Source organism: Microcebus murinus, chromosome 1, assembly GCF_040939455.1.
Source record: "Microcebus murinus isolate Inina chromosome 1, M.murinus_Inina_mat1.0, whole genome shotgun sequence".
In the NCBI taxonomy this organism is placed as follows: domain Eukaryota; kingdom Metazoa; phylum Chordata; class Mammalia; order Primates; family Cheirogaleidae; genus Microcebus; species Microcebus murinus.
This window is the reverse complement of record NC_134104.1, coordinates 103335014-103356548: the sequence shown is the minus strand read 5'-3', so window position 1 is coordinate 103356548 and position 21535 is coordinate 103335014. Positions and strand designations below refer to the sequence as shown.

At 36.0% G+C, this 21535-nt stretch overlaps 1 protein-coding gene across 2 annotated transcripts in view; it reads left to right on the top strand.

The window, feature by feature from the left end:
* GMPS (guanine monophosphate synthase) overlaps positions 1 to 21535 on the top strand; it is a 67952-nt gene that overhangs the window by 25299 nt on the left and 21118 nt on the right. For both annotated transcript variants that reach the window (XM_020285642.2, XM_020285638.2), the window contains exons 3-9: positions 2172 to 2286; positions 7245 to 7342; positions 10622 to 10725; positions 14190 to 14383; positions 14644 to 14809; positions 18143 to 18294; positions 19501 to 19674. In XM_020285642.2, the coding sequence (XP_020141231.1) occupies positions 2172 to 2286; positions 7245 to 7342; positions 10622 to 10725; positions 14190 to 14383; positions 14644 to 14809; positions 18143 to 18294; positions 19501 to 19674 (1003 nt within the window). The remainder of the gene's footprint in view (positions 1 to 2171; positions 2287 to 7244; positions 7343 to 10621; positions 10726 to 14189; positions 14384 to 14643; positions 14810 to 18142; positions 18295 to 19500; positions 19675 to 21535) is intronic.

The following is a 21535-nucleotide window of genomic DNA, read 5'->3' as shown; positions in this document are numbered from 1 at the left end:
GCAGGGTAGAAATAGAAGACCCAAAGAGTGATTAGCTCTTAAGATTTATTGAGATAAAACTTTTCATAATTGGTTTAAGTTGTGCTTGAGCTTTATCCTTGACTAAGTCTATCACATTTTTTTTTTCATAATACTAAGAATCTTAATAGCCTTGAGTTGTTTCGCAGATTAATGACGGATGTAGGGCAGTCCCATGGTGGGTATTCTTTGTAAAACTAAATATAACACACAGATTCTAGAGGTCTTGATTATTAAGTGCAATTATAGAATTTTAGCTTCTGTATTTTTAAGGCAGTAGATTACAGATCTACCCTTAGGGCTAACCCCATACCCCTTTAGAATTGTATCTTTAAGATGTTCATTTATCATCTGAGTAGGCTGTCTTCCATCTCTTTTACAGCAGATCTGGTAGCAAACATTGTGTGCCATATCTCATGTTATCCATAAAAGTTAAAAGGGTGCTTTTGAGCTCAATAGAATTGTTACATTTTAAAAAAATACCCTAGTTTGCTGAGCAGTTTTTATAAATTTGACTTTTGTTATATTGTTCTTCTGGTTGTATTATAAGCCTAGGGATATACTTTGTATATTTCTACATGACAGGTAGCCACTAATTAAAAAGTGAATTGTAACATGAATTTGTTTGTAACTAGATTTTGATTAGATCTTGGAATGTATTTTCCTTAGAATTATAGATAAATTAGGTTTATCTGCAAACTCAATGAGTTTGAGTGTACCTTAAATTGAGTAAAGCACACAAATGTGCCTTTATGTGAGTGGGCGTGTAGCAAACTGGAGAGCATGTACAGTCTGAAGCTGCAAGCCTCCCTATGACTTGAGTTGGTTGTTGCTATGGAGTGAAGGCCCAGGGTTGCTAGATATTTTTTTCCTAAATAAAATCCGGAAGTCTGAATTTTTATGTGAAATTCATAGTAAATACTAAAATGTTTTAAATTTTTTGAGTGCTGAGGGCCATTTAGATGTATCCGTGGCCAGGAGAAAAACACAGGCCTCAGTTTGCAGCTCTCCTTTATAATATTAAATACTAGTTCGACTCCCAAGTTAACTCATGCTTTGCAAATTGTCATGTAGCTAAATTATAGTATAGGCCTGAGTTCTGAGAGCAGAACATATAAGGCAAAATTGATGTTAGCTCCCTTTCCTGGGTCTCAGGGAAAACTGTTGAGTATGCTGGACATTTTAAACAGGTAAAGTTAAGCAGTCAATGCTTTACATTCTGCCATCGTTTGTTGTAGAGCAGCAGTCCCCAGACCTTTTCTGCACCAGGGACCAGTTTATTGGAAGACAATTTCTCCACGGACCAGGGTGAGGGGGAGAGGGATAGTTTTGGGGTAATTTAGCACATTACATATATTGTGCAGTCAGACCTCTATGCTAATGATAATTGGTATTTGCTGCCACTCCCCAGGGCTGTTATCACCACCTCAGCTCCACCTCAGATGATCAGGCATTAGATTCTCACAGGGAGTGTGCAACCTAGATCCTGCCGCATGTGCAGTTTACAGTAGGGTTCGTGCTTCTATGAGACTAATGCCACTGTTGATCTAATAGGAGTCGGGTCTTATGCAGTGATGCTAGTGATAGGGAGTGGCTGTGCTTTGGCCACTGGTCACTTCTTGCTGTGCGTCCTGGTTCCTAATAGGCCATGGACTGGTATCCCTGTGGCCCCTGGGATGGGGGCCCCAGTTGTAGAGAATTTTGCTCCGAGCCATCCAGGGCCTTCATAATACTTTCACTTCTTCTGTGACCTGCTTTATTCCTAGGATCTCAGAAGACCTATATTTTCTCCATTTCCAGAATTCTCATTTACTTCTTTCATTGATGAGGAAACATTAAAGCAAATCTGTGGTAACTTTCACAGATGGGAACATTTGTATTTATCTATTTAGAAGTTTGTGCTTACTCACAAGTGAATGCTAAATTGATAGACTAGATTTCTAAAATATTGTAGTAAAGTACAGTAAAAATAAGCTGTGTAGGACAATATGGTCTGTGATATAATCTGAATCTGCTACACTGTACCAAAAATATAAGAAAATCTCTGAATCTGTGTTGTCTCCCTCAGCAGTACAAGGGAGAGAGGGCATATACCGTGTATAAAAATTAGCAATTAGAGATTTTTTTACTGACTCTGTTCCTTAAATCCACAGTGCTATTATCATCTCTGGAGGACCTAATTCTGTGTATGCAGAAGATGCTCCTTGGTTTGATCCAGCAATATTCACTATTGGCAAGCCTGTTCTTGGAATTTGCTATGGCATGCAGGTACATCTGTAAATTTGCTCTGAGTGTTTACTTACAGTATGAGTCACAAACAGAATAACACATATTGGTATTTTCTTTCTTTACAATATTTAGGATACTCAATTGGATAAGATAATTCCTACATGCTACAACTGTGTATAAATTGCTAACTAGTAGCAATCAAGCAGAATTGACCTGATAGGGAATTTATTTTGAGGAAAGTAATGCTACTTCATGTAACAAAATACTATCCATTTTTTAAAAAAATAGTGTGCTTGCAAATTTACGTAAAAGTTGCAGATATAGTACTTACAGCTCCAGTATACCTTTACCTAATTCTCCAATTGTTGACATTTTTGAATGATTTGAGAGTAAATTGCAGATGTGATGCCCTGTTTCTGGTATTTCCTAAGTGCTAATATCTTCTTCTCTGTAACAACAGTACAACTATCCAAATCAGAAAGTTAATATTGATTCAGTGTTAGTATCTAATCCACAGACTCCATTCACTTTTACAGTTTGTTTCATAAACATCCCTTATAGGTCACAGATCCAATCCAGGACTTTGCATTAAATTGAGTTGTCATGTCTCTTTTAGACTCCTTCAGTATAGAGCAGTTCTTCAGAGTTTTCTTTCATGACCTTGACGGTTATTTTTTTTAAAAGTATGTACTAGTTATTTTGTACAATATCCCTCAATTTTGGTTTCTTTGATATTTCTGCATGGTTAGATATAGGTTATGCATTTTTGGCAAGAGTACCACAAAAGCGGTACTGTGCTATTTCTCAGAGAATCTTATCTAAAGACACACAATTTTGATTTGTGCCATGACAGGTGTTGTTAGCTTGGATTAGTTGGTTAAGATGTTGTCTTACAGGTGTCTCCATTGTAACATCAATTAGTATATGTACATTGGTGTTCTATCAGAAACAAGCATAAATAGGGATTTACTAAGGCCTTGAGATAAGATGCTCTTCTAATGTTTAGAAGTCTATTTTGGCTGCTTTGATACCATTTTTGCTTTATTTTTTTTTCTGTCTTTATTTTTTAAAAGATTTTAGTTTTTTAGAGCAGTTACATTCATAGCAATATTGAAAGGAAGGTACGTAGATATCTCATATTATCCCTTGCCCCTACAGGTGCATAGCCTCTCCCATTATCAACATCCTACACCGGAGTGGCACGTTTGTTATGACTGATGAACCTCCATTGATGCATCATTATCACCCAAGGTCCATAGCTGACATTAGGGTTTACTCTTGGTGTTGTACCTTATGTGGGTTTGGACAAATGTATAATGACATATATCCACCAGTATAGTATCATACATATTAATAGTGCTTTCACTGACCTAAATATCCTGTGTTCTGTTTATCTTCCCCACCCCAAATTCTGGCAATTGCTGGTCTTTTTATTGTCCCCATACTTTTTCCCTTTTCCAGAATGTCATATAATTTTAATCATACAGTATGTAGCCTTTTCACATTGTCATCTTTCACTTAGTTCCTTTAACGTTCCTCCATGTCTTTCAAACCTTAATACCACATTTCTTTGTGGCATCAAATAATACTCCATTGTGTGGTTATACCACAGTTTATTCATTCACCTAATAAAAGACATCTTGGTTGCATCCGAGTTTTAGCAGTTATGAATAAAAAGCTGCTATAAACGTCTGTGTGTGGATTCTTGTATGAACAAAAGTACTCAAGTCCTTGAGTACTTTTGGGTACCTTGGGTAAACTCTAAGGAGAGCAATTACTGAATCATATGATAAGAGTATGTTTTGTTGTGTTTAATTTTGTAAGAAACTGCCAAATTGTTTTCCAGAGTTGCTGTACCATTTTGTATTCCCACCAGCAGAGAATGAGAATTCATGTTGTTCTGCATCCTTGTCCAGCATTTCATATTGTCCGTGTTCTGGATTTTGGCCATTCTAGCTTACTTTAATTTTTAAGTAGCATAGGTTTACCAGACAAATAGAGTGTCATTGAATAAGATGATAGAAAGATAATACCGAGCCAGTAACATGCTAAATTCTCACTCATTAAAGAATGACCCTATTCAGTAAGATCTATATACTAAGGAGATAGAAATGTAAATAAATACATTTAAGAAACTTTATCACTTGTGATTGTAAGCAAAATGATTAAGAAAACTATTGCTGATTAATATATTATTAGTTCATATGGTATTTTGCCTTTTTCTAGTGTCAGAAGCAAGTTACTTTTTTTTTTGAAACTCAGGATTTTCTGTTGTGCTAAGAACAGCTAAGTGAATATAGATGACTATCAATTAAATTCTTTAGTTTGTGAGTTGTCTTGATGTCCGTTCCATTTTGCCTGCCTTTTGGCATTAGCAAATACTAAAGTGGATGTGAAGACAGGGTCAGAATAAAAGTGAAATTAGTCTAGTTGTGACATGCTAACTGACCATAAAGGAATTGGTGTTAATTAAAATATCAAGTTCCTAATTTTCGTCTTGATATTCTGATTCTCCCTAATTAATTATTGAGGATCACTTTGATTTTCAGTTTCTTTCACATATGGTTTAAAATATAGATGTTGTATTTATTTCTTCCAGTGATTCAGTTAAGTCTTTGAGGATAATTTGAAGTTTTAGTTAAGCGGGCAAGACAGAGGGAGTTGTTGCTTTTTTTTTTTTTTGTAAGATACTGGGTCTAACTATGTTGCCCAGGCTAGACACAAACTCCTGGGGTTGAGCCATCCATCCCCCTAAGCTTCCTGAGTAGCTGGGAGTTACAGGTGTGCATCTTTTTTTTTTTTTTTTTTTACAGTATGCATCTTTTTTTTTTTTTTTAGCAGTATGAATTATTATACTTTAATATGAATATTGCACAAAGGGAAGCTGTTTATAAAGGAGAAGGTGAACAAACAGATCAGTATATCCTAGCTGGCTCTTGAGCTTTCAGTGAAGGAAGGAAATATAAATGGGTGTTCAGGCCAGGTGCGGTGGCTCACGCCTGTAATCCTAGCACTCTGGGAGGCCCAGGCGGGCAGATTGCTCGAGGTCAGGAGTTCAAAACCAGCCTGAGCAAGAGTGAGACCCCCGTCTCTACTATAAATAGAAAGTAATTAATTGGCCAACTAATATATATATAGAGAGAAAATTAGCCGGGCATGGTGGTGCATGCCTGTAGTCACAGCTACTTGGGAGGCTGAGGCAGGAGGATTGCTTGAGCCCAGGAGTTTGAGGTTGCTGTGAGCTAGGCTGATGTCACGGCACTCACTCTAGCCTGGACAACAAAGTGAGACTCTGTCTAAAATAAAATAAAATAAAATAAAATAAAATAAAATAAAATAAAATAAAATAAAATAAATCAGTGTTCACATAAGAATATTGAATTTTTTTTTATTATTTGTACTTGATACAAGTACAGAATGTTAGAAAGAAGCTGACCAGTAAAACAGCTATACCAGATTAGGTTTCTTCTAATTGTTCGCTATAGTTTTCCATTTTGATTTAAAGAAAATATGGGTCACTAAAAATATGTAAAAAGTCTACATCAATGTATGTTTTCTTCTATAGGCAATAAGCATTTTATAGTAAAAGGTTCTTATTTTCCTTTTCATCATTCTCTGAAAAGCCTAAGTGGTAATTATGAATTTGACTTGGAAAAAAATGATTTTTCCATCTCATAATATTAGAAGAGCCTGCATCCTAATTGAGTTGAATATTGGAAATTGGTTGGCTTCATATTTTTGTCCCAGGATGTAATGTATTGACATAATCAATTGATCTCCCTTGCCAGGGTAGCCAATGTTAATCATATAGCATAACTTATAATTAATAATTAAATTAAATGGCTGTTAGTATATTGAAAGGCATTCTGTAAGGAAGAATCTCAAAAGATATTTTTTAGGCCCACTTACAGTGAAATATTTCTGGAAAATGCTCTCTTAATTTAAAAGATAGTGGTTTATTATTTCCCCATTTTGTTAGTTCCCTATATAAGGCCATATTCATAGGATATCTTACTATAGCCAAAGCGAGGCCTGCTGATGCATAAAAAAATTTGCCTTTATTATCATCTGAACTTTCATAGTAGGTAATGGAATAGGCTGATCTTGGTCCTTTATGCAGAAATTGTCCTTCTATAAAATATTTGTGTAAGTCATGCCGTCTCGCTAATATGTTGCTTGTAAAGGACTGCTACTTCTTAGTGACTATGTTGGGTAATTTTAGCAGCAAAGTGTGTACCTTTGCCTCCCCATGGCATTCTGAAATTCTAGTAATGTTAGTATCTTATGTGCCCTCTCCCATTAACTGGACTCTTCTGTCAGTCTAATTGGTTCCTGGTAATTATTTGCTTAGAAGAAAAAAGTCTGTACTGCCTATTGCTTCCTTTATACCTATTTCGCATTGACTTTCCCTCTTTCCTCACCCAGCTTTTGAAACCTCCTTTTTATTTTTCTCCATTCACATTTCCATCAGAGGTAACTGCTTTTCCTGAACTTTACTTTTCTTTATAGGGATAAAGTACAGCCTTCTCTAGGCTTTTAGATGGTTCTTTTGGAACCAAAGATTAAACAGCTTGGAGGAATTTATACCTATTTAAATTCCTGTTTTGGCACCACAGTTGTTTTTCTTGTCTGCTCTAGCTTTTTCTAAGCTCAAAGTACCTTTTAAAATGCTTTTAAATTAAACTCAGGTATAAATATTAAAGAAATTTCCATTTTTAACAGGTGAGTTAATTAAAGTACACTAAATGGAAAATCTGCCAGTGTTTAACAGAAATTAACCTCAGGTCGAATTTCTAATCCAATTTTGTTTTATAACCATGCCTCTTAGTAACTTTATATATAACACCAAGTTATCTATATTTATCAAACTCCCTTTATTTTTTGGGTACAAACAATTATTTTGAAAACAAATATAAATTGTTAAATCAGCATAATAAAATGACTAGATGTTTTTCTTTTGACTTATCTTAACATTAATTTGTTTTCTCTTGGAACAGATGATGAATAAGGTATTTGGAGGTTCTGTGCACAAGAAAAGTGTTAGAGAAGATGGAGTTTTCAACATTAGTGTGGATAATACATGTTCGTTATTCAGGTATTTTTAGATGAATAAGAACAACAGTAGATTATCTACTTTAAAGTTGGTACTGTTATTTTTCAAAATTGGAGATTCTGCAATTCATAAACAAAATTAAAGACATAGTAGTGGCTGCAGGTATAATTAATTGTCATATTTGCCTTCTAGTTGAGTGTGAAGAGAGAGAGAGGATGGTGGTGATGCTGATAGGCAATAAAGCAGACACTTAAAAAGCCTTATGAAAGCACTCATGCAGTCTTGGAACCCTGTTTTGAATTGTGTATTGTGATGCTGACATTTGTACTTCTCCCTTTCCACTCTGTCGTGGAGTGTGAGTCTATACCTTAGTGTGCCAGATGTGGCAAATGGGTAATGTTTTAAGCTGTTGTGCGTCTGCTGTATGCATGTGCATACCTCTTTCCCAACCACTTCTTTTTGTTAGGTACTTAATAAGCCATCCATTTGCTAGACTCGTTACTAAATATGTTTTAGTTCCCTCCTTCTACCTTTCTCTGCATTGAGGCAGAACTGTACCTTGGCATATGATCTTTTTAATATAATGAATGTATTATTTGATTTTATTGCTAAGTGATACAGATAATGTAGCTCAAATCTATTTAAAAATTGAATGAGCTGTTCACTATCTTCCTAGCATCATTGATCTTCTGCTTTGCTAAATAAATAAAAATCTGAGTTTTCATTAGGTTTTCTCAAAGACCAGAAAATTTATGTTTTTGTTACTTTCTTTCTGGGGTATTTTCTGTGCTTTGTGGAAAGCCCATTTGGTGGACTGTTGGTAGAGTTACTCGCTTGCTTCATTTTGACCTAAATTTTATTTTTTTTTTAAACTAAATTTACCCCTAACTTCATTAAATCCTTAAATATAAGCTGATGTCAATTAGTGAGGGTACTTTTCATTATTATTTTTTAACTGTGCTTTTTATTTTTAGTTATAGATTTATTTTATTAGCATATATTTTTAAAGGCTCCATTGACTTGTGCCTAATTTAATTCTTAATCAGTTTATTCCAAATTGGATAGATCAGAATTTTAAAATTCAAGTCATGAACTTATTTTTACCTGAAATGGAGATATAATCCTAGATTTTAGTCAAAACTGACAATGGACTGGCTTTTCATTAGTGTTGAGTAAGGGCAAAAATAAATAGATGATCTGTTTTCAAGGATTCTTATTTTTCAAAGGAAGATTAATAAAAAAGCCAAGTTGCTCAAAGTTACTTTATAAACTGAAGCTATTCATTGCCAAAGTACATTTGAAATACGGTGCTTGTTCCACTTCATAATGGAGAGGTGTTGGTGGTTACATTTGTCCTTATTTCAAGTGACTAGTCTTGAGAACTATTTCAGGAATCTTAATATGTGACATACTATAGGAATCTTTAAACATAAAGATCTGATTAAGATTTAACATTTTTTGTCTGTCTTTCCATTTCTAAAATTCAGGGGCTCCATCACAACCTGTGCTATTCCTAAACCATAGTGACAACAAAGCCCCAAAACATCCTTTTTGCATTACTGTACTTTATCTTCTTGCTTTATTTTAAATTTACTTTATTTATTTATTTATTTGAAACAGAGTCTCGCTTTGTTGCCCAGGCTAGAGTGAGTGCTGTGGTGTCAGCCTGGCTCACAGCAACCTCAAACTCCTGGGTTCAAGCAATCCTGCTGCCTCAGCCTCCCGAGTAGCTGGGACTATAGGCATGCGCTGCCATTTCCTGCTAATTTTTTTTTCCTTATTTATATTAGTTGGCCAATTAATTTCTTTCTGTTTATAGTAGAGACAGGGTCTCACTCTTGCTCAGGCTGCTTTTGAACTCCTGACCTTGAGCAATCCGCCCGCCTCGGTCTCCCAGAGTGCTAGGATTACAGGCATGAGCCACCTCACCCGGCCCTTAAATTTACTTTTTTATTCCTTAATATTATTATTATTATTATTGTTATTTTTTGAGACAGAGTCTTGGTTTGTTGCCCAGGCTAGAGTGAGTGCCGTGGTGTCAGCCTAGCTCACAGCAACCTCAAATTCCTGGGCTCAAGCGATCCTCTTGCCTCAGCCTCCCTAGTAGCTGGGACTATAGGCATGCACCACCATGCCTGGCTGATTTTTTCTAAATATATTAGTTGGCCAATTAATTTCTTTTTATTTATAGTAGAGACGTGGTCTGGCTCTTGCTCAGGCTGGTTTTGAACTCCTGACCTCGAGTAATTCGCCCGCCTTGGCCTCCCAGAGTGTTAGGATTACAGGCGTGAGCCACCTCGCCCGGCCCTTAAATTTACTTATTTTTCCTTAATATTATTTAATATCAAATTCTCATCCAGATTTTCCCATAGTGTAAACAGTATATTTTTTATGGTTGATTTGTTTAGAGTCTAGAGAAAGTCTGCTTATTATATTTGATTATTGTTAAAGCTTTTAATACATAATAGCTCCCCCTCTCCATTTCTTAACTAAACAGTATTAATTTTTTTTTAGCATTAGAGGTCCACATTGCTATTAGATTGTCATTTTTTCTTGGACTTTCAGTAAACAATCAGGTAGTGTCATCCCCTCCTCTCCCTTCCCTGCTTTCTTCCTTCCTCCCTTCTTCCATTCCTCCCTCCCCTGAGTTCAAGGGATCCTCCTGCTTCATCCTCCCAAGTAGCTGGGATTATAGGTGTGCACCACTGAACCTGGCCCTGTTCTGTTAAAATTAGAAAACAAAATCATTAGTGTACACTGTTATTTCCAGTTAAAATGAAAGATTATAGTTTTTACCTAATTAATTCCTTTGATTTTTGTGTCTCCTTACTCTTAAACTGAAAAATCTTAATTTCTAATAACTTTAATTATTTATTTTAGCTTACAGTACATATATATCTGTATATATAGCTGCAGAATAACAATATCACTACTAATACTATTACTATGGATATGATTATTGACATTAAAACTACTGAATGAAATGTTAAGGTCTTTGAAATGTCTCTGTTCTTAAGATAAATTCTGATTGATATATAATGTTGAAATTATTATTGTTTTATAGTCTCTTGAAATTGTGTGATTATACTGCCAACTTCATATGTTTATTAGTTTTAGTTTTTAATTTTTATAGATAACTTTGAGGTTTAATATTCTTTTATTGGCTTTATAATAAACAAAATATTTAAATTCTAGTGGTGTTTCACTGTCACATACTTTTTCTATTTTCTTATTATATATGACAAGCTTGTATTTCTAAATGTAAAAAAACCCATTAATTATGATATTAAGATATTTGTGTTTTATTTTTTGTATATTTAGGGGCCTTCAGAAGGAAGAAATTGTCTTACTTACACATGGAGATAGTGTAGACAAAGTAGCTGATGGATTCAAAGTTGTGGCACGTTCTGGGAACATTGTAGCAGGTAAAAATTCTAAAAATTTTGCAGATTTCATTTAAAAATATTTATCTGAAGAGTAAGCATGTTTCTGTATGAAGTGCTCATTGATTTTCTTATTTTTTTAATGATACTATAAATGTGGCAGGATCAACTGTTGATTAAGAGAATTTAATAAAGAATATCCTTAAATCACTCACTTATTGGTTTTCTTAAAAAGTATTTCAACTTTTTAGAAATGTTCACCCTAAAATAAGCTGTTCAAACAAAATGTTACACTTTTACAACCCAGGAAAATTTGAGAATTGTCTATCTTCCTATCATGCTATATTCATAGTTAACTGTTTTTTATGCCTTTGTTAGGCATGTATAGCCATGTGTCTTAGGTGTCTACAAAACAGTAGACTAGGTATTCAGGATGTTTCTCCAACTAGGGTTGGCAAATTTATGACCTGTGGGTCAAGTCTAGCAATAAGCTAGCTTATTGCCTGCTTATGTCCAGGTTTTTAAGAATGGTTTTTACATTATTAAAGGGTTATAATAAAACACAGGAACCATATATATCCCACAAAGCCTATGATATTTACTGTCTAGCCCTTTGCACAAAATTTGCTGACCCATGCTTTAAACCATATTTGTTCTCTACTTTTTTAGGAAGAGGAATTAATTTTTTTGGCAGTTTGGGGTTTTGACTTGCTTGCTTGAGTAGATGTAATATAAATAATCACTAACAGTCCTGGAAATCAGTAAAAGAGAAAAGTGGGTTTAGTCAATAAAGTTCTTTTTGTTTGAGATGCCACACCTAAGTAAGTTGAAAAATAGATTTGTCATGGATAAACCAAATTGAGTAATCTGCCTACAGTTACTTAACAGACTAATACATTGGCATAGGAATTATCAAGAATGGTGTTTTTTGTTTTTTTTTATTGATACAGAGTCTTGCGCTCTGTTGCCTGGGCTCGAGTGCTGTGGCGTCAGCCTAGCTCACAGCAACCTCTAACTCCTGGGCTAGAAGCAGTTCTTCTGCCTCAGCCTCCCGAGTACCATTTTTCCACAAAATAAGACCTACCCATAAAATAAGCCCTAGCAGGATTTCTAAGCATTTGCGCAATATAAACCCTACCCAGAAAATAAGACCTAGTGATGGGCGTGGCTACACAGCGTATCTGCACAACCCATGCATTTTGTCGAGGAGCGGGAGAAGACGAGCAGCCCTTCTCATCTGCTCCATTGTGATAGCTACTATACCCAGAGGTGACTGGAAAGGTGCGGGCAGCCCCACCAACAAGGTTGGCTCCCTCTGTCAGGTCCCAGCCATTCTGTGCGTACTGCAAGCTGAGGCTTTGAGGGGAAAACAACACATCCCCTGAAAATAAGCCCTAGGGTGTCTTCTTGAGGAAAGATAAATATAATACCCTGTCTTATTTTTGGGGAAACATGGTGGCTAGGACTATAGGCATGCACTATCATGCTCAGCTAATTTTTTCTGTATATTTTTAGTCAGCCAGATAATTTCTTTCTATTTTTAGTAGAGACAGGGTCTCGTTCTTGCTCAGGCTGGTCTCATACTCCTGACCTCGAGCAATCCTCCTGCCTTTGCCTCACAGAATGCTAGGAATACAGGCGTGAGGCACTGTGCCTGGCCCAAAATGGTTTTTTATACTGAAAGGTTTTTGCTTCACATGAAAGATGAACAGTGGTAGATGGGCTTACATATTTTTATTCATTCATTAAATATTTGAGTATTTGTCAGGCACAATTGTAGATGTCAAGGATACAGTAATGAACAAAATAGACAAAAATCTCTTTTTAACATCAGGGAAAGGGAAGGTAGACAATACTGAAATACAGAATATGTCATATGTCAGATAGTGTTTACATTGAAAAAATAAGTGGAGGGGAAAGGGTGTTGTGGAGTGTGTGATTAGTTACTTTTTTAGGATATTCAGGGAAGGTATTCCTATTAGATGACATTGGATCTGAAGAAAGTAAGTTCTGATCTCTCTGGATATTTGAGAGAAGAGGAAATAGCAGTACAGATGTCCTGAGATGGGGCCATATTTGAGGAACAGCAAGGAGACCACATGATTGGAGCAGAATAAGCATGGGGGAGAATGGTAGAAGATGAAGTTAGAGAGGTAGTTAGGGGCTAGAATGCAAGATCTTTTAGCCATTGTAAAACTTTGAGTTTACTCCATAGTGAGGTGGAGTTTTGAACAAAGGAGAGGCATGATCTAATATCAGCGTTAGATTATAGGAGAAAATAGGGCCAAAGATAGAAGCAGGAAGACCAGCTAGGAATCTGTTGTAGTAATCAAGAGAGAGGAAATGTTGTCAGGAGCAGGGTAGTAGAAGTGAACATTGTCAGTAATGATTGGATTCTGACATGATATGAAGGAAAAGACAAAGGATTCGGTATTAGATTGGATCCTGAGTGGAGAAGAGAAGGTAGGATCAAGTTTTAAATTCCAAGTTTTTTGGCTTGAGGAACCAGAAGGATGAAGTTTCTATTTACCTGATGGGAAGGACCTCAGGAGTTTGGGTTTGCATATTAAATTCAAGATGCTTTATTAAACATCAAAGTGAAGATGTTGAATAGGCAGTTGTATATATGAGCCTGAACTTTAGAGGAGAAAACTTGGGCTGGAGGTATGAATTTGGGGCTTTACCAGCATATGGGTGGAATTTTAAAGTTGTGAGAGTATGAGATCACTCATGTATAGAAAAGAGATTTAAGGGCTGAGTACTGAGTGACTTCCCTATATAGAGATGAGTAAGCTGAAAAGGAACAAACAAAGAGGAGTAGATAGTGAAATAAGAACCAAGAGAGTGGCATTCTGAAAGTCAAATAAAGAAAGTGTGATGTACCTTGGTATATAGAAAGAGTATGAGTTTGGGAGTCTTCCAGGCCTGATTTAGTTAATTAGCCAAGGGTTCAGACAAGTTTCTTGATATCTCAGGGCCATAAAATAGGGGTAATACATGTGCGTGTAAAACATCTAGCCTAACTAACGTCTGCTGCTTAATAATATTTGTCAGAAACATATTATTAGTCAAGTAGGTAAAGTTATGTTTGCAGTTAATAGTATTTAAGAAAGAAACTGAGATTCTTTTAATATAGAAAATTGGTAGCTGTGTGTTGCATTTGAAAGCCATCTGGAACCAAGAACGAAAATTGAGTTACCATTGCACTAAATAGATAATTGAAGTAACTTGGGTGAAGAAGTCAGAGTGCTATGAAATAATCTCTGTGGAGGACTTATTGTACTGTCCAGAAAGTAACTCATTAGTTACTGTATCTTGAAAGACCTTAAGAAAGAAAGACTGTAGCAATGTAGTTTTTGTTTGTATTTTCATTGTAGCTAAAAATCCAACAAGCCATTTCAATTTTAACATTTATAGAGGAAGAAACTGAAGAATTAATTGTGGGTATTGGTTGAATTTTTTTCAACATGAAAAAAATTTAATTTGTGATTATTTTCTCTATAAAGGCATAGCAAATGAATCTAAAAAATTATATGGAACACAATTCCACCCTGAAGTTGGCCTTACAGAAAATGGAAAAGTAATATTGAAGAATTTCCTTTATGATATAGCTGGGTGCAGTGGGACCTTCACTGTGCAGAACAGAGAACGTGAATGTATTCGAGACATCAAAGAAAGAGTAGGCACATCAAAAGTTTTGGTAAGCACTTTATCATCTGGAAGTTTGCAAATTTACATCAATTAATATTGAAATCTAGGAGCTGAATTCCTTAACAGCCCTTAAATGTTGATGGAGTAAACATGCTTTATGTGTTGTACTGTTTCAAAGTACTTTTTCAGTTACCATGCATATTTCTGATACAAACAGTACCTGTAGGTAATGAGTGAGTTAGGTAATGATAGTATTTATTTTCTTTTTGTTCTGCTCAAAATGATTTTTCTTTTCATTTTACCCTGTAGGTTTTACTCAGTGGTGGTGTAGACTCAACAGTTTGTACAGCTTTGCTAAATCGGGCTTTGAACCAAGATCAAGTCATTGCTGTACACATTGATAATGGCTTTATGAGAAAACGAGAAAGCCAGTCTGTCGAAGAGGCCCTCAAAAAGCTTGGAATTCAGGTCAAAGGTATTGAGGAACCCCCGAAAAGTTAACTTACATGCCAAGACTTACAATCAAATCTAATCGTATGGTTTAAATGAGCATAATGACAGATTTCCCAATAAGCTCAAGGTTGAAAATTTTAAAAATTTGCACATTATAATTAGTTCTAGGCTGGGCGCAGTGGCTCACGCCTATGCCAATCCTAGCACTCTGGGAGGCCGAGGCGGGCGGATTGCTCAAGGTCGGGAGTTCGAAACCAGCCTGAGCGAGACCCCGTCTCTACTAAAAATAGAAAGAAATTAATTGACCAACTAAAAGCATATATACAAAAAATTAGCCAGGCATGATGGTGCATGCCTGTAGTCCCAGCTACTCGGGAGGCTGAGGCAGGAGGATCGCTTGAGCCCAGGAGTTTGAGGTTGCTGTGAGCTAGGCTGATGCCACGGCACTCACTCTAGCCTGGGCAACAAAAGTGAGACTCTGTCTCAAAAAAAAAAAAAATAATAATTAGTTCTTGTTCAAGAGGGGTCCCAGTATAAATTTTAAAACTTGATTATTACTAATATTATACTTAGATTAAATGACCATTTTCCAGCTACCATTCTGTTCTCATCATTGTCTTTCAAAATTATTTTTTTCCCCACACTTTTATAATATTTATACATGAGACACCCAAGCCATCCTCCAACAGATAAGGATATCCAGATTGTTTTTGCAAACAGAAAGGCTTCTATGAGGGTAGGGGAGTGAAAAGTGTATAGTTTTTTTTTTTTTTTGAGACACAGTCCCACTCTGTTGCCTGGGCTAGAGTGCCATGGAGTAAGCCTAGCTCACAGCAACCTCAAAGTCCTGGGCTCAAGCAATCCTTCTGCCTCAGCCTCCCGAGTAGCTGGGACTACAGGCATGCACCCCATGCCTGGCTAATTTTTTCTATATATTTTTAGTTGTCCAGATAATTTCTTTCTATTTTTAGTAGAGATGGGGTCTCGCTCTTGCTCAGGCTGGTTTTGAACTCCTGACCTTGAGCGATCCACTCACCTCGACCTCCCAGAGTGCTAGGATTACAGGCGTGAGCCACCACGCCTGGCCTCAGTTACTTTTTTTTTTTAAAGGCCACTAGTAAACTTCTTAGTCCTTAATGTTATTCACATTTGTAGATATCTTTTATATTTTATACAAAGTGTGATCAGTAGTTCAAGTCAAGTGATACAAATTGTACATATTATTGAGTTAATTGAAATTGATATCAAAAGACTTGAATATAAGATGAAGACTTGCAGGTAAACATGAAATGAACATGAGTCTAGTTGTTTTCTTCTTTGAAAACCTCACTAAAGAGTAAAGGCATAAAGCAAGTGTAATGCCATAAAGAATAGAGGAAATGATACCAGAAAAATGGTTTCAACAAAATGTTGGAAGATGGAAAGCTGATGGATAAGGTGGATTTTCTTCGAAAAGCTGGTGAAATTTCTTTGATAAGCTTTAGGATCCCTCACTAGCCAGATTTCTTCCAGAGTCCTAGGAGGAACCCTAGTGGTATCTTTATGTGATCATATATTTTTGTGAAATTCGCAAGTAAGATATTTTAATAATTTATAGTTAAGTTTATTTTCTCTTTCCACTCTTAACTTGCTCTATTTGGTGGTGTTGGAATGGCTATGGGCATTCTTGGATCAGGCTAAGAAAAAATTGAGCTGGGGATACATTTAGTTTGCATTTAGTGTATATATGTGATTTGCAATAATTTCTGTGTATAGTTAAGTTCTTGTTAGCTATTCCACCTACGACTTTTAAAATATCTTATTTGTTGTTGTTTCTTGAAGTGGAAAAGTTTCAGACTCACAAAAACTTGGATCTATCCCTGGTAATTGACAGTAGAATGGAGAAATTCACAACCTTGGGGTGGAAGTGGGAAGAAAGCCAACAAAAAGTTAGCTGATTTATGCTACAGACTTCTGGGGAGGCTTAGGAATTGGAGACACTGGGCTCCTTTTGGAGCATGGGTCTGTGGGTGAGCCGAAAAAAGGGATTGGTTGAAAACCTGAGGTGTAGGTCCTTTTCCTTAACATGGGAGCAAACTGCTGCTATCCCTCCCCATCAGAAGTCTGTGGGTAAATTCTCTGTAGAGAGGCTAAACAAAAGAGGCTCTAGATTTGGGCATACCAATAGGAGCCACAGTTCAGGGTTGGAGATAAATAAGATTCTACATCTAGAAGAGGATTAAGTAAAAATCTATATACTGAGTGGTGACTCCTTCTTCCCACCACTTCTTCTGTTCAACTACCAGAAAGATGATAGGAGATTGGAGGTGTTTTCTTTGGAGTAATTGACCATGTTAAGGAAAGACCTACAAATTCAGTGGCAGTCCCCCAGTGAAATAGCCTGCTGTCTTGTCATCTTATGGTGAAGCCCACTAGTAGTTAAGCTTTATTGCCAATTAAAGATCTAGTCATTTTTTAGTTTCTTACTCTTAAATATAAAAAAGACAACCAACGATCACTAGATGTATGTTCATAAATATCAGTTTTACAAGAGACTAGTCAATGTACAGTTCTAAGGATTTTGATTCTCTGTGTATATGAACTATTGCTTTTGACTCTCTTGACTGTGCTGCTTTCTGTGGCTTTTGCTTGTTGCTCTGGTAGTGCGCTGAACAGAGGGAAAGTAACCACCATAATTTGTGATTATCATGGCCCTAGATCATTAAATGCCATGGGATTCTCATAGGAACAAAATATAATGAATGCCCGTATCTGAACTGTTACTACCATGTTTCCCTGAAAATAAGACCTACCCATAAAATAAGCCCTAGCAGGATTTCTAAGCATTTGCACAATATAAGCCCTACCCCGAAAATAAGACCTAGTGTTGGGCGTGGGTACGCAGTATATCTGTACAACCCATGCATTTTGTCTCGGAGCGGTAAAGAAGACGAGCAGCCCTTCTCATCTGCCCCATGAGAGCTCTATTGCTCAACATGAGAGACTGGGGCCAATGGTTCTAAAGGAAATAGAGTTGTAAGAAATTCAGGATGGAATTCGGGGTTTGGAGAGTTATGATGATGTTCCAGAAGAAGACAACTTAACTATATTTGAATAAATGTAGATTGTTGTACCATACTTAAAAAAATAACACATCCCCTGAAAATAAACCCTAGGGTGTCTTCTTAAGGAAAAATAAATATAGACCCTGTCTTATTTTCAGGGAAACACGGTAATGGTTTATTGTTAGTTTTTGAATATGTAGGCAAATTTAGGGGAGATCAAAGTATCTACCTAGTTTTTCTTTCTATAGTTTGACTTAATTATGATTAAAAAAAGAACTATTAGTTTAAAACACTTGTTTCCTCTCCCTTAGTGATAAATGCTGCTCATTCTTTCTACAATGGAACAACAACTCTACCAATATCAGACGAAGACAGGACCCCACGAAAAAGAATTAGCAAAACTTTAAATATGACTACAAGTCCTGAAGAGAAAAGAAAAATCATTGGAGATACTTTTGTTAAGGTACCTTTCTTTTTAATGTCTTCAAAGTGTATTATTTTTGATGTAAATATTAGTATTTTTTTATCTTTATATCAAGTAGCCAAATTTGCTAATTTTGATTTTTTTTTTATTTTTTTTATTTTGTGGCTAGGAGTTCTAGTGTATATTGTTGTTATACTAACCACTAGAAACTTGTTTTAAAAAACATACTTCATGTCGGCCAGGTGCGGTGGCTCACGCCGGTAATCCTAACACTCTGGGAGGCCGAGGCGGGCGGATTGCTCGAGGTCAGGAGTTTGAAACTAGCCTGAGCAAGAGCGAGACCCCATCTCTACTATAAATAGAAAGAAATTAATTGGCTAACTAATATATATATATAGAAAAAACTAGCCAGGCATGGTAGCTCATGCCTGTAGTCCCAGCTACTCGGGAGCCTGAGGGCAGTAGGATTGCTTGAGCCCAGGAGTTTGAGGTTGTTGTGAGCTAGGCTAACGCCATGGCACTCACTCTGGCCTGGGCAACAAAGTGAGACTCTGTCTCAAAAAACAAACAAACAGAAAAACACATATATACTTCATGTTGCCAGTCTGTTGTAACTATTTAAGAGTAAATGTTTTTAGTTGAGTTTTGGGTCTTAATTTAATTTATTGGGTATCTCAAAGGCTAGATTTCAAGTTCTTGAGGGAAATATTTGCGTACTTTTTGAATCATGTTAAAAGCACATATTCTTAACGGGGTTTATTTTGGAGGTTGATGGATTTTATATCCTGATCAGTAATGTAAAAGGACTGTGAGAAATTTAGCTGAGGGCCGGGCGTGGTGGCTCTCGCCTGTAATCCTAGCACTCTGGGAGACCGAGGCAGTGGGCGGATTGCTCGAGGTCAGGAGTTCAAAACCAGCCTGAGTAAGAGCGAGACCCTGTCTCTACTATAAATAGAAAGAAATTAATTGGCCAACTAATATATAGAAAAATAAGCCTGGCATGGTGGTGCATGCCTATAGTCGCAGCTACTCGGGAGGCTGAGGCAGCAGGATTGCTTGAGTCCAGGAGTTTGAGGTTGCTGTGAGCTAGGCTGACACCATGGCACTCACTTTAGCCTGGGCAACAAAGCGAGACTCTGTCTCAAAAAAAAAAAAAAAAAAAATTTAGCTGAAAGTATAAAATTTTGCTGTCTTCTTAAAAAAAATTCATCTCTTATAAGGCTCTTTTACTCCTGTTGATTATAGATTGCCAATGAAGTAATTGGAGAAATGAACCTGAAACCAGAAGAGGTTTTCCTTGCCCAAGGTACTTTACGGCCTGATCTAATTGAAAGTGCATCCCTTGTTGCAAGCGGCAAAGCTGAACTCATCAAAACCCATCACAATGACACAGAGCTTATCAGAAAGCTGAGAGAAGAGGTAAAAGCTTATGAGAACTTTTCCATCAAACAGATACATGAAGATTCTCACACCCTTGTTCCCATCTTTTTCCCTCCCAATATTCATAGGGTTTTATAGTCATCACCACAGTCTAAGTTTAGAACATTTTCATTACTCCCAAAAGTAATCTCATACCTGTTAGCAGTTACTCATTCTACCTGTTGTCATCTCACCCCTTTCCCAAGCCCCACCCCTCTCCTGCCAGCTCTAGGCAACCACTAACCACTAATTTATTTTCTGTTGCTATCGACTTGCTTATTCTGGATAATTCATATAAATAGAGTCACACAATTTTGTGGTCTTTTATAACTGGCTTCTTTTACTTACCATAATGTTTTCAAGGTTTTTCCATCGTGTAGCATGTATCAGAACTTTATTCCTTATTATTGCCAAATAATATTTTATTGTATGGATATACCACATTTTATTTATCCATGATGGACATTTGGTTTGCTTCTACTTTTACACTATTATAAGTAATGCTGCTATGATCACTGGCTACAAGTTTTTGTGGATGTGTGTTCTTATTTATTTTGGTATATATCTAGGAGTAGACTTGTTAGGTCTGACGGTAACTCTCTGTTTAACATTTTGGCAAATTGCCAGACTGTTATCAAAATGACTATACCATTTGACATTCCTACCAGCAATGTACGAGGGTTCCAGGTTTTCCTCATTCTTACCAAGACTTGTTACTGTTTTTTTTTTAATTGTGGTAAAAACCACATCACATAAAATTTATTATTTTAATCATTTTTAAGTATACAGTTCAGTAATGTTAAGTATATATATGCATATTGTTGTGAAAAAGATTGCCAGAACATTTTCATCCTGCAAAACTGAAATTGTATACCCATTAAATAGTTCTTCTTTTCTCCCTCCCCTCCTAATCACCATTCTATTTTCTTTTTCTATGTATTTGACTACTTCATAAGTGGAATCATAGTTAATCTCTTTTTGTTACTGGTTTATTTCACTTAGCATAATGTCCTCAAGCTTCATTCATATTGTAGCATGTGGCAGAATTATTTCTTTATCTTAGGATGAATAAATATACCATGTATGTATACACTACCTTTTTGTTTATCCATTTTTTCTTTGGACTTTTGGGTTGCTTCCACCTTTTGGATATTATGAATAGTGATTCTATGAATATGTGTAATGCAAGTGTCTCTTCAAGACCCTCCTTTCAGTTCTTTTGGATATATATCCAGAAGTGGGATTGTTGGATCATATGGTAGTTCTGTTTTTAATTTATTTCAGAAATCTTTACACTGTTTTCCATAGCACTTGCACTTTTTGTTCAGCCAAAAGTACACGAGGGTTCCATTTCTTACTAGCATTGGTTATTTTTTGTTGTTGTTGTTGGGTGTGAATTATGTTTCTCTTTTGATTTTATTCTAGTGGATGTGAAATAGTGTATCTCATTATGGGTTTGCTTTGCATTTCCCTAATAGCTAGTAATGTTGAGCATCTTTTCATGCACTTATTGACCACTTCTGTATGTTGGGGAAATGTCTGCTCATATCCTTTGCTCCTTTTTTAATTGGCTTATTTATCTTTTTGTTATTGAGTTGTAAATGTTCTTTATATATTCTGGTTACAAATCTTTTATCAGATATGATTTGTGAATATTTTCTCCTTTTCTTTTTGTTGTCTTTTCACTTAATGATATTTAAAGAGTTTTAATTTTGAAACACTAATATCATATTTTCTAAATGCTTTATTTTTCCTAATGAAAACTAGATCAGAAAAAGTGGGTTGGATTACCCTGATTTATTTATAGTTAGAAAGTTTATGTTTAAAATGTGTTTTAAGGAAAAATAAGAATACTACTAAA